The sequence below is a fragment of the Alnus glutinosa genome, chromosome 13, assembly GCF_958979055.1.
Source record: "Alnus glutinosa chromosome 13, dhAlnGlut1.1, whole genome shotgun sequence".
Lineage (NCBI taxonomy): Eukaryota > Viridiplantae > Streptophyta > Magnoliopsida > Fagales > Betulaceae > Alnus > Alnus glutinosa.
The window spans coordinates 9,032,482-9,045,873 of NC_084898.1; the positions used below are offsets into that span (position 1 = coordinate 9,032,482).

At 37.3% G+C, this 13,392-nt stretch overlaps 1 protein-coding gene across 1 annotated transcript; it reads right to left on the minus strand.

Annotated features, from left to right (window-relative positions):
• Positions 1-4,785: 4,785 nt before the first annotated feature.
• On the minus strand, positions 4,786-5,683 carry LOC133854273 (pectinesterase inhibitor 9-like). Its single transcript, XM_062290384.1, has one exon. The coding sequence runs from the start codon at positions 5,660-5,662 to the stop codon at positions 4,982-4,984; it is 681 nt and encodes a 226-aa protein (XP_062146368.1). The 5' UTR covers positions 5,663-5,683; the 3' UTR covers positions 4,786-4,981.
• Positions 5,684-13,392: the final 7,709 nt, after the last annotated feature.

Genomic DNA, 13,392 nt, shown 5'->3' on the forward strand with positions numbered 1-13,392 from the left:
TCAACCACTACAGAAATTAGTAGGACTTAAAACAAAGTAAACGTATTTAAAAATGACATTGCATGTGATAGGATAATTTGAAACCCTACCAATAATTGGATCAATTAAGCTGCTGCGTTGAATATTAGGTGTAGAACAATTTAATAGACAAAGAGCTTATATACGCTTAATGGACAGTGCATTTCAACCCTTTATGAGCACCAATTAAATATAGAATGTGCACTAATCTGGAATGCACTTAAAAGGCGTAAAGTACAAAGCAGTATAATATCTTGAGCAGCACTCTTTTGTCCTTTTCAATTTGTTAAATATATTGAAGAAATATATGAAAGAGAAGGAGAGAAAAGAGAGCGAAAGCGTAAAGAGACGTATTTGCTACATATTTACTATTGAAGTGTATTAAACAATATTACATATGACTTTATTTATAGAGAAATAATAAGTGGTGAGCAAGAAACCTTACATTAAATAAGGTAGAAAATAAACCCTACAAAGGAAAGGAATAAAGCCTAGAGAATAATATCAAATATTCTTAACACAATGTGTAGGAAGAATAGCTGTTCTTGGAGAGCTATTGGTAGGCAAGACGCAAGCTTGAAACTTGTATGAGGCATTATTAGGCGCAAGTCTAACTTGTTTCAGATCTCTGATGCTCCCCTTAGTAGACAAACAGAAAATCAGAAATTCCAATAGGAATTGAGTCATGGGCACTACTAGCCTGCTTTTCTGAAAGCATGAAGAACATCAATTGCCCATGTGAAATTTGGAAAAGAAAAGATTTGTGCGGGCCAGTCAATCCGTGATTTAGAGAGGCATGTTTGGGTAACATATGGACCATCCATTACAATCTGTAAAGCTGAGCCTGCATTCCTATTTAGTATACATCACTGACAAGTTGCATAGTTATCCTCATAATGTTTCTCGTTCTTGAAAAGTTTTCTTTTGTGAGATTTTAAGATTTTTTCGGTGTTTTGAAATTTTGGGTTTGAGTGGATTTTCATAATCATTAAGTCAATGCACATTAATCTTGGTATTTCATGTAATTGGGTCATTCTTCTTCTTCTTCTTCTTCTTTATCACATCTTTGAAACTCTACCAGTAAAAGTATTGACTAGTTGTGAATGGAAGTGGTTGGGAACTTGCGTCAATAGTATATTACTATGGGAGCGGCTCACCTCCCATTTAAAATCTACTTGTTTGCTCCCATTTTTAGATGGATGAAGGACATGTGTTAAAAGCATCAATTTTAACGCCATTTCGTCTTGCTCCTTAGCACCAGCTCGCGTTCGCCCTTCACCTCCATCAATGCATATTTCTTCTTCTCCTCAAACGGCGTCGTTCCCTCGCCACTCCCCTCCCAAACAGTTATGCAGCCCACTGAAGCTCGTCCCCTTCCTTGCTATCTTTTTCTAAATCCTTGGTGATAGTCTTCGATTCACTTCCTTTGACTTCCCCAGTGATGATGAGATCCTCTCGCCTCTTATGAGACTTTATTCATCGTCTCTGGCGATATATTCTTGATCCTCTCAAAATTGCAGCCTCAGTCTCCGTAACGACGTCTCCTCCCGTTGGATCTGCTTTGGGTTTCAAATTTGTTTGTTTTTTTGGAGTTAGATTTGTCTTCCGCTGTCAACTCCGCACAAAAACGCTCTTCATCGCCGTCATCTTTGGTCTCTCCGCTCCTCGTTGCTGCCTCCAACGTCTCCGTCACTAATTCACGCACCTCCACCTGGCCTTCACACACGGAATAGTTGTTCTCACGCGCCTGCATGTGGAAGCCATGTTCCCCTGTGTCCTCGCTATCTACGTTGCTTGTGTCACTGTTTTTTGGGTTTGGTGATTTATTTATGCTTTTTCTTAAGTTTTGGGTTGAAGGGTATTTCGAGGGTCATATCCTTATCTGCGTCCTTTGTTATGGGGGTTAGGGTAGGGTTGAAAGGTCATGTGACGATCATGCCTCTAAACGCGCCTTGTCTAACCTCCTTAATTGGTGGTCACTTTTCTTGTTATTTGTGCTAAAAATCCATAAGGCCGCATCATTCATTTGATGTATTTCCTTTTGGTTGCTCAACCCTCTGTTTTTCTTGGTTGTAGTTCTTTTTTAATGTACTTATTAAAAAGAAAAAAAAAAGAAAGAGAAGAAACTTGTTGGCATCGATAGAGACGCCTAAGAAAGATGGCTTGGCAGAGTGGGTCGATTCCTTTGCCAAATAAGCACCGACCTTGCCGGAAAGCTATGCCAGAGACTACCTTCGATTTTGTGCTTGTTTGAATTTGTTTCTGAAACTTCATCCAACATCAACGGAAGTCTAATTTCAGCGGCGAACAAGAAAATGGGGTGTAGGATCGAAAGAGGAATTCGTTTAAGCAAGAGTGTGGATGAGCCAAGTCCCTTAACCTATCTAGCAATGCATGTACAACTGCTTGTCTGCTACTTTTTATTAGTTTAACAAGTTGCTATTAACAGCGATGGATGATAATCAATGGAGTTGTAGTTAGTAACGAGATTGACATAGCAAGATATTAGAGCATCCAACATTTGAGAGAGAATCCAACGTTTGAGAGAGAGAACCCATATTGATTTTGTGTGTGTGTGTGTGTGTGAGAGAGAGAGATGCTAGACACACAACCCTCCTCCATTCCCATCTGTTTACACCCTAACGCGGCAAATGCCACGTTTGATATTCACTATTATTTTTATTTCAACCTACTAGAAAAATCTTATGGTTAATTTTCAAAATGAAACAATTTAAGTTTAATTTTTAAAATTCAAACTTTGTATTAAATTTTGCTCAAAATTCCTATATAATCAGCTAGCGGTTAGTTTTGCAAAAGTCACACGCCTAGGGCATTAAAATTTTAAAAAATTGTTCTCAATTTATTTCAAAAGTTGAATTAATTAAATACCTGAACTTTGAATTAGGATTCACAACAATTTAAAAAATAAAAATAAAAATTGTAGATTTTCAAATTATGTGAATTCAGGCCGTTACTTGCATCGAACGGCTTTAAAAAATGATACTTATTAAAAATGTGGCATGTTACTGAGGTATTAAAAAAAAAAAAAATTAAAAAGCTTTTTATTTACTCCTTATTCTTTAGTAAACTTAAAGATAATTTTCTACTCAAAGCTTTTTTCACATTTTTATTAGGTAATATTTTTCATGTTATTGGATGCAAAAAATAATCTCAATTCACATGATTTAAAAATTTAAAACCTTATTTTTTACTTGCATTAAACAAATATTGAGGTATCTTTTTGTTGCATTAATTTCATCCATCTGGTCTTCAGATTCAATCGTAGTTGTTGATACTTGACGGTTAGAGCATTTAATGATTATCTTTTTGACTTCCTTAATCTAAATTTTGAATTTTTGTTTTTACTTTATTTCCCATCGATCATTTTATATTTTTATTCAACAAAAATTCTTTATCCAAAAATAGTTACCAAAAACGGTGATCTGTGTCTCCAAGGGTAAGGTTAAAAACCGCAGGGGTCCACTAGCCTCAAACTCCATCTAACTTTCCTGGCAGTCGAGCTTCAAATTTCTTTGTGGGACCCGGAACGTCATCATAAAGCTTAAAATACCCCGATTAGATTTCCACGTCACACAACCACTCAAAAGGGTGAAGTTATCGGCTCACCTTATTTTTAGTTATATATATATTTTCCACTTTCGAATGCGTCAACAAAGATAATCATGAAATGCTTTAAATTCAAAAATAAAAATATTGCAGTGTGATTTGTGCCCAAAGGAGGACCCTTTTATTTTGCAGATTGGGCCCCAGCTGTCTCCCAGTTCCAATTCTCTTTTTATAAATGATAGACTTACCCTGGCCTCTTACATACTCTTTATACTTATCCTTTTACGTAATTTTCTTATACATCTTTCATATAATCAAAATTTAAATTTATTATTAGTCTCATAAATTTATGTGATATATAAAAAAATGTTGAAGAAAAAGAGATGTAGCTCTTCTCTTCCTGCCTATTGCCGATAACATCATCACTCCCATATTTGTTAATAAACCCCAAACACCCATTACTCTCTTTAGAATACAAAAAACTGCTCCTCCTCAAATTAAAACTTTTTTTTTTTTTAAACTAGTAATGCGTATATTATATTTTTATCTTATAATTGTCTAACAATTTTAATGCGGCAATTAATTTTTAAGGTCAGTAAGAAGTACTACACCAAATTTATTAGATGAATGTTCTCTAAAAAATGTTTTAAACTAAAAATTAAAAAAAAAAAAAAAAACCTTCACAACACTTTGACAAACATTTCGATTTATACCTACTTATGGTGATTAAGTTAAAATTTGATACAAGTAGACCCTTTCATGTCCCTTCGGTCTCCGATAGAAATAATTAAGAGAGATGTTAAATTATCATTTATTTTAAAAAATTAAACTAATAAAAAATTATAAATATAATTATTTGATTTATATTTTAGTACTTTTTCGCACACGTTTGACTTAATCTTTCATTTAATAAGTAAAACTCAACATTTGAAAAGTTAATTGAACACTTATTTCAAAAGTTTGAATTTATAATAAAAAATGGAGAATTTAAACCTTTAATTTATATTCTGCCTAGGAAACAACAGCAATTGATGACTCAGCATATATAATTGCAACAACCTATGGTTATCAGTCTAATGATTTTTTTCTTAAACTCGTCTGGCACTCACGTGGACACCATTCCCTTATGCCGAGTCCTAAATGCAAATTGACAAGAATTTGGAAAGGTTGATTAGGTAGATCACACTCGAGCACCCACCATTGTTGCTCAATTGCTGAAGGGATTTTTTAAGACACTTCAGAAAGCTTGTTATAGCAAACGACACTCAGACACTATGCATACAAGACAAACAGTACTAAACATAAGCTTAATACAAACCTTAAGCATGAACACAGAGCCCCCAAAGACAACATCTAGTTGAGGCACAAACCTTAGTTAAGATAGAGAAATCGATCTCTAAGGCTTTTCTGCTGCCATTGAAGGTCGGTGTCTTGAAGCAAAACGGTTGGCCAGTGCAAGGGCGTTGCTAGTGACTTGAGCAACATTGTTGACCCTTCTCTGTATAGTAGCCTTGACATTTCCATCAAACACCCGCCCGGCAAACCCATCGAGACAAGTGTTGTCGTCAGTAAGCGCCGCACTGACCCATGTTTGCACGTTGCTCATGTGCCACATGAAGTCGCGACGTCCCCCAGCTCTGCCCAGACGGCCAAGCTCCTGGAGCGACTGGCTAAGCCTGTCCACGCTGTCACCCAAATTCTCTATGCAGTCTTTGACGCCTTGATGCTCCCTGGCCTTGATCCCCCTGACCTTAGTAATCTTGGCCACAAACGCCGCAGCCGAACGCGCCCTGGCTAAGCTCACTGACAAGGCTGTTTGAGCTAGCTGTCGCTCGTTTTGTCTAATCGCACTTGCGTAACCAGAAAGACAATGAACGCAAAGTGCAGGGTAGCGAGTGGCCTTGCACGAGGACTTGATGAAAGCTGTAGGGCTGGAATGTCTGGCATCGCCCGACTCTGCCATGCCAGCCCTGTGAAGAACGAAGCAGAGAAGTAGAAAGGAAAGCCCAAGTACTCTTGCCATGTCTCCCAAGGATAAAAGTTGGTAGGATTTTTTATTTTTCACAATCAAATCCATGGGGAATGGGGGGATATATATAGAGGGCTGTCATACATGCACCATAAGTGCACGTTTAGTTGCACTACTGCAAATGTTTTGGAGTTATGCACTAATTATGCATTTGTTGTATTTTTAACATTTTTTATATATAAAATGGTCAAAAGACTGTTGTCTATCTTTCTCCGAGGATTAAATTAAATAAAATACAAATGTCGGATGCCTTCTTCCTTTAGCTCCTTTTCCTTTTTTCCTTTTCCTTTTTCTTTTTCTTATTCCGCTTTCCCTGTTCTCTCTCTCTCTCTCTCTCTCTCTCTCTCTAAATATCATTATCTTTGAAAAAAAAAAAAAAGGCAAAATCATTTGATGTGAGTGAACTAATTTACAATTGCTTATTGTGATATAAAAAATAATTCAAAGACTCAGTAAGTGAAAATAACTACTTACTTCTAGAAGTAAATTTTTGTCCAATATATTTAGTTGCTATGTCAAACCCAATAAAAGCGTGACACATGTTTTATTTTAAGGTTAAATACGTTTTTGTCCACTGTGTTTTAAAGACTTTATTTTTTGCTCTCCGTGATTCATTTCGTATTGTAGATGGTATTTTATTTATGGCTAAAGACGGAGATGGTACCTCCGTCTAAAAATTGACGGAAGTCCACGTCAATACCTTTAAGAAGCTAACACGTGTCCTATGCCTAATTAAAAATTAAAAACTGAAATTAATAAAAACTTTTAAAAAATAAAAGCTTAAAAAAATTGAAAAAAAAAAGAGAGGTGGCTCGAGTCACCCCTTTGGGCAAAATGGCCCAAATCTTTCTGTTTTTTTTTTTTTTTCCCAATCTCGCCCCATTTTTGAGCTACCCGCAAACAACAATCCCCCTAGTGTCTCCTCAAAAACAGCAACTGGTCCTTCAGAAATTTCTGAATCAGCAACAGAAGTTTCCATAATCATCTTCGTCAATCCCGGTTTAGTTTGCTTTGCACCCACCTTTGATTGCTTCGTCGCAGCTCTGCTGGGAGGCCCTTCTAGAGTTGTCGTCCACAGTGGTTTGCCACTAGAGAATCCCCCAACCGGTTGTGACGATGAGTCTGCCCTCAACCACACCCCATATGGCTTCTCATTCGCTACTTCCATGGCCTCCACTAGACATCCATTCAACCCATGTTTGTGACACCACATATGAAACAAAATCTTGGTAGCTTCTCATACCTGAAGGAGACCCAGTGTGTCTTCCCTCAAAATTTCCCCATCTCTCTAGCGGCTTGGTTAGGTCAATTTCCACCATAATTTTAAAAAATTTCCCTTACTCAATCCCATCTTCCTTTACTCCCACCGCTTCTACCTTTCCCAAAGATACTCCGATATTGTAGCCTACCTCCTTGCTTATGCATCCCATTGGCATGTTGTCAACTTGGAGCCAAAAAGCCGCTCAAGTGAAGGCCATTTGTGTTGGTATCGTATTGCTATCAAATTCCTCTAGTGCTAGAAGGTGTTGGTCAAACAGCCACGGCGGTCCATCCAAAACCCTTTGTTCGTTTCCCATTAAACTCCATTCATGAGATCTCCAACCCATGGGGTGGTTCGACCACCCTCAAACCAACCATGATGGTGGCTCGAGACATCCCTCCTTTTCTTTTTTTCAAATTTCTTTTTTAATTTTTTTTAGCTTTTATTTTCTTTTTAAGTTTTTATTATTTTTAAGTTTTTTAATTTTAATTAGGCATATGACACGTGTCAGCTTCTTAGAGGTGTTGACATAGATTTTCGTTAATTTTTAGACAGAAGTTGGATGGAAGCACCATCTTTATCTTTAGCCATAAACGATGTACCATTTACAATATGAAATAAACTATAGGGGGCAAAAAATAAAGTCATTAAACCACAGGGGGGTCAAACGTATTTAACCCTATATTTTATTTATGAGTCTTGATAAACATAACTTGACTTTTCCATGTCGTTTTAGTAAGCCATCTAGGACACATGTCAATTGCAAATCCACGTCATGTGCAAAAAGTAAATTTCATCTAACCCTATCCCCTAAATTTTACCACATCCAAACTTGGTAAGCCCCAACCAGGTTTTGTTGCTACCAAACCAATGTAGGAGGCTAATCGGACAGGGGTGGAGGTTACGACAGCTGCCCCTCACATTATCGCCTCCTAAGCCTTGCTGGTTCCCCCGGTGCTTGATGGGCGCCACGTGTCCCTCAAAGACCAACAGGAATGGTGGGAAAGACCGAGCTCGCAGATCCGGTTGCTCTTTTGGATCTCCATCCATCGTTTGATCCGACTCGTCTACCCGACCCACCTCCACCGCACTAGATCTATCACAATCACGCTAGTGTTGAAGTAGCACGGCTTCTTGCCCTTGAACGTGCCAGAGAGTCGCCCATTTGACTAGAACCTTGCCGTGAAGTTGGCGTGGCAATACTCCGGTGTCCAGTGCTCTGATTGTTCTGGAGCTGAGCCTCATGGTCCAGAGCTTGGAGATATCATCGACCAAGACGAGGTCTGGACGTGATAAAATTTTGGTGATAAGGTTAGGTGAGTAATTCTAGACGTTATATTCATCTCTGTCTTGTGTCCCTCTAATAATGATGTGACTTTTAAAATCATCATTTGATCAAGTCCAATGGTAAGAAAATGAAGTGGAAAATCCAAGTTATGTTTACCAAAAGTCATAAATAAAATATAGGGTTAAAAATATGTCTAACCCGTCCAAACACCTAGGATTTTTTTGTGGCAAAAGAGAAAAAAATAAAGAAATCTGAGAAAAATATTATTTAAATGGAATAGTGATAGTAAATAGTTAAAATAATGAGATTACTGGGGTGCTTTAAAAATGTGGTTCACCAGAATAGAGAGAAGTTGTTTTTAGCTATTTTGGTTAGTAAAATTTTGTGAGGCTACTAGGAATACTCGTATATCTCTCTCTTTGTATATACTTTTAAACCACATGGTGGCTCAACGGATGGAAGTTCGAAATTTTGAATGCTTTTTATGATCTAGGTTTAAAATTAATAGATTTGGCTTAGGTGCTGTAAAAAAAAAACTACAACATAGATGTTGTAATTTTTTAAATAATTAAGATCTAACTTTTTTTTTTCTTTTTTATAAAACACTTAAAACTAGATATTGACCATTAAAAAATTACAACATAGTTTTTTTTTTTTTTTTTTTTTTTTTTTATTTTTATTTTTTATTGCACCTGAGCTTAATCCAAAATTTATTGAGTGCACACTATTTCTTGGAGCTAGTTTTTCGGGCGAAGCTCAACCGGTCCATTGGTCCATGTTGAAAAGGGTGCGAGGCATAGATTTTGAATCTACCTTTACATGAACTGGTATACGAAATGGCTTTGCTTTAAAACATAAATAAAAACATAGGAAGAGTGAAAGCATCATTATGGGCTCTGCAATTAAAGGAAAGGGGTTTAGAGACCATGTTGTTGGATGCTGATCAAGCCCTGCATTGTGGGTGTCAGATTAAGCATAATTACTTTAACGAATAGATCGAACAAGTTGCTGTGCCTCGTCATCAATCACTTTAAATCCTATAAAATACCACAAATTAGAAAGTCGGATTCCGTTTGTGCTTCATTCCACCAATCATCATTTTGAAGTTTTATTTCTAACACCCCTTCACACCCGTAAGAGCTCCATTAGAGAGAGACCCAATAAAATTACAAGAAATTACTTTGATTTGAAAGCGCAAAATGCTTTGTTCACTCGCGTAACAACTTACTTGCCAGCTTGTTTGGAAAAACCCTTCTTCTTTTTCTGGCCTTTCATCTCAAAAGAAAATGTCTGAGCCATGTGCACTAGCCTTGACTTTGAAGGATGTCTTTCACTGAGACAATCACATTCATAAACTCAGACAAAGCGTAAGCCTTTTTATTCATAGAAACATTTAAGTCTGGAGGTTGGTTGAATAAGTTTGACTAGGGGTGCGCACGGGGCGGGGCGGATTTTGGCCATTTTTGGCCCCGCCCCGCAACCCTGCGGGTTTAGTAAATCCAACCCGTGAACCGCAGTAAATGAGAAATATCCGTGCGGGATGGGGTGTGCGGTGCGGGGGGTGCAGGGCGGGGCGGGGGAAACAGAACAATACCACAAACAACAAAAGAAACCAAATCGTTAAGAAAACCCTAGATCAACCACCAATAATTGTTGATTCATAACAAAATAGAAAGCAACCAAACAAACAAACCCTAATTTCAACGCCTTAGAATGAAACCCGTGAAGCTCTGAAAAATGGAAAATACCTGCAAACCCAAACAAAATGAAGAAAGAAGGGACTAAGGATGGAAGGACTCGGGGTTTGCACTTCGCAAGGAGGGGTTTTGTTAGGTCTTGCCATCTTGGACTCTTGGTGCAGGGAAGGCAAGACTTGGTCTGTGTGTAGCGCAGATGAAAAAGATGAAGAGCGGCATAGATGAAGAAGATGAAGAGCAGCGTAAATGAAGAAGATGAAGAAGTGTGCGGCGAGGTGAAGAACAAGGGAAGGGACGAAGGGTGAAAGAAAATTGAAAGTGAAGAACAAGGGTAGGAGCTGCGGCGCAAGGTTAACATTTTAGGGTTTTTTACACTTTTCTTTGTTGTGCGGGGCGGGGCGGGGCCCCGGTTTTTTTAAAACACCAACCCGCGCCCCCGCCCCGCCCCGCACGGATATACCCATTAAAAACCCGTACCCGCAAATTTACACTTAAAAACCGGCTTCTGCGGGTCCGATCGGTGCGGTTTTTGCGGGTCGGATTGGATCCTACGGTTTTTGTCCACCCCTAAGTTTGACAAGGACGGGAGGATCACATTCACTTGAGATTCACAATCAATTTATATACCCAAGTCCTCTAGTTCATTTAGACATGGGATCATTTCTAGACAATAATTGCAAACAGTATTAACTAGACTCCTCATCGTATCCTGCCTAGCAACAAGACCCTCGTCACCAAACATCTCCTTCATACTTAGAATAGAATCCTCCCCATTTCACTTGAAATGGAAAGAAGCCGGTTTTTTGTTTTGGACAATTTTGCTCCTTGTAAAACAAGAGACTGGCTCCTCTTCATTGCAAGTGAAATGGAGACGATCCTTTTCCGAACCATGATGTCTGAAGCGAGTGAAATGTCATGTGCATATGATGGTACAATAATTGTGGGCTGGGCTCTCTAGCTGGGAGTAAAACCTCTCAGATGTTTGGTTAAGCCTCCTAGGTCTGGCCCATTCAAACCTACGTTGGGACCAAGCAAAAATCAGTGGGCCTTGTGAATTGTCCAGCCCAGATCTAACCAGACTCGTAGGCCACTGCTTCAAGCTTCAGCCTTTTTGGGTTAAACAAACAATATGGATAGGCATTTCTCCTGAGGCCCTACGCCACATCTCATTCATGTGGGTATGAAATTCTAAGGTATGTGGCCTCTTTGGAGCCATTTGAAATTTTCTTTTCTTCCCATCGGCAGAAATTACGAATTTTGCCTTCTTTGACACTCTGACCAGAAGAACTTCCAAAACTACACAACTGCCATTCATGTGAAACTAAATTCTTCTAGGAAAGTTTGTAACCCAATTCAATGGTAGGGTTTGATTTTGGTTAAGGGACAGCATTTTCACCCAAATTTTATGTCTAATGATGGCACTTATTACACTTTTTTTTTTAAACAAATCCCATGCAATGAGTATAGTTTAATAGAAAATAATCAAGCAGATTGGGCACTTAGAATTAGCGTGCGTTTTGAGTAAACTTGGAGAGTGTTGACTCTTACAACAGGCTATTAGACAAAAGCAGTACGTTTTGAAAGCAATTGATATGTAATTCCAAGAACATGACACATAGTATTTTATGTAGAAAATCGTGTTGATAAAGTGTATAATATAGTAATCACAATCATTTACGGTCTATAATTTTCTTCTGTATGGCTTATATGTACCCTAAACCCTCTTATAGTGAGAATAACATGCCACCTCTAATGACTCGACCAGATCCGACTCCGAGTGATCCACACCACTAACGATGTTAAAAGTTATGGCCAACATCTGTACATAATTGCGTTAGTCAACTCAGGCCAACATATTCTGATTTTTAAGTCCTCACCATGTGTACCCGTTCTCTGACTCAAGTCTATTCAACCTTAAGAATATGCTTGGTATGCAAAATAGCTATTTCATTATAAAAATGAATTATTATTAATGAAAGAAGGTTGAATAGAATAACATTGATATTAAAGCATATACTAAGGCTCTAACACTTGGAATGATTATTTCCATTGTCCATAAGGGGATGCCTATTCCTTCAATTGAAGAATGGCTATTTGTCTCATGTTCTGCGAATGGTTTTTAAACACGTAACATGATAGATTGTTAGGTTCTGAATAAACATGAATCTTAGATTTTAAGAGAACTTCGACCTTTTACAAACACAAGGTTTGAGAATAATTTTGCTTACTTCTTTATTCAATAATCACCATTTAAATATAAAAGACTACATGACTTAGACTTGGAGTAGAATTCTTACATTGCTTTGGATATAAACTCCTACATGACTAGGAATTAAACTCCTACATGACTTAGACTTGGAGTAGAATTCTTACTAGTGCACCTTAGTGCTACACCTAAACCAATTCTAACATAGACTTTTAATACGGAAATACCACACTGACTCCAAAATAGAAATAAATAACCACTAGATAGCTATTAAATGGAATTAGATAACTACTACCGCATGATCTATCCCACAACACTTATTATCATACCATACTAAAATTCAGTATCTGATAAGGCTCTAACACTTAGAATAACCATTTTCATTGTCCATGAAGAGATTATGGATGTAAAGCCGGCCGGTAACCGGGTACCAACCGATAATCGGCCAATCGGTTTGGTACCTGATTAGAAATAATTGATAACCTACCCTACCAGAGTGGTTACCAGTTTTAAAAAATATTGAAACTGGTTATAACTGGTAATCATATATATATATAATGAATATTTAAATGTATTTATTTATTTAAAAAATTAAAATAATAAAATTTAAAGTTTTACACATTTACTTCTATTCTAATTTAGGCCAACATATTTGGCTAAAAAAGGTTGAAATGTTTTTTAAAGGGCTAAAAAAATCTAAATTAAGCTAAAAAAAGAAGAAGAAAAAAGCCCAATACCCAAATTAAGCCCACAATACCAGTTAGTTTTTTTTTTTTTTTAAAAATTTTGGTTACCGGTTTGGATAATCGGATTCTAATCGATAACCGCCGATTATTAAAATAACCGATTAACCGGCTACCTAATTACCACAGTCGGTTGGCAATTTTGGCCAACCGACTAAAAGCCTAAAATCGGTAACTGTAACTAAATTTTCACCCTCGGATCGAATTCATATTCCTCATTAGCAATGAAAATGGTTATCCAAGCCTATTTTATTCTACCTTATTTATTTTTAATAAAAACTATTTATTTTTTTAATAAAACAGGCATTTTGCCTACCAAATGGATGTAATTTAATTTACGGCTATAATTAGGGGTAGGTGGTAATTCACTTTCAAACAGACGGCAAAACCTGTTGGTATTTTTGTTTATTTTTTATTTTTTATTTCCATTTTCCATTTTCCATTTTCGACCCCTACATATAAAGAAAAATGAAACTAAATACAAAATTTATCTAACGGCTCAGAACGGCCGAAAACGAAAGCCAAGCCAAACTCACAGGCACCTCTAACTCTTTAAGTTTTCTTTTATCCTCAAACCAACCAG

What these genes read in the sequence shown, in the direction of transcription:
- LOC133854273 (XM_062290384.1), bottom strand. Translation starts at nt 5,662, where the DNA reads ATGGATTTGATTGTGAAAAATAAAAAATCCTACCAACTTTTATCCTTG.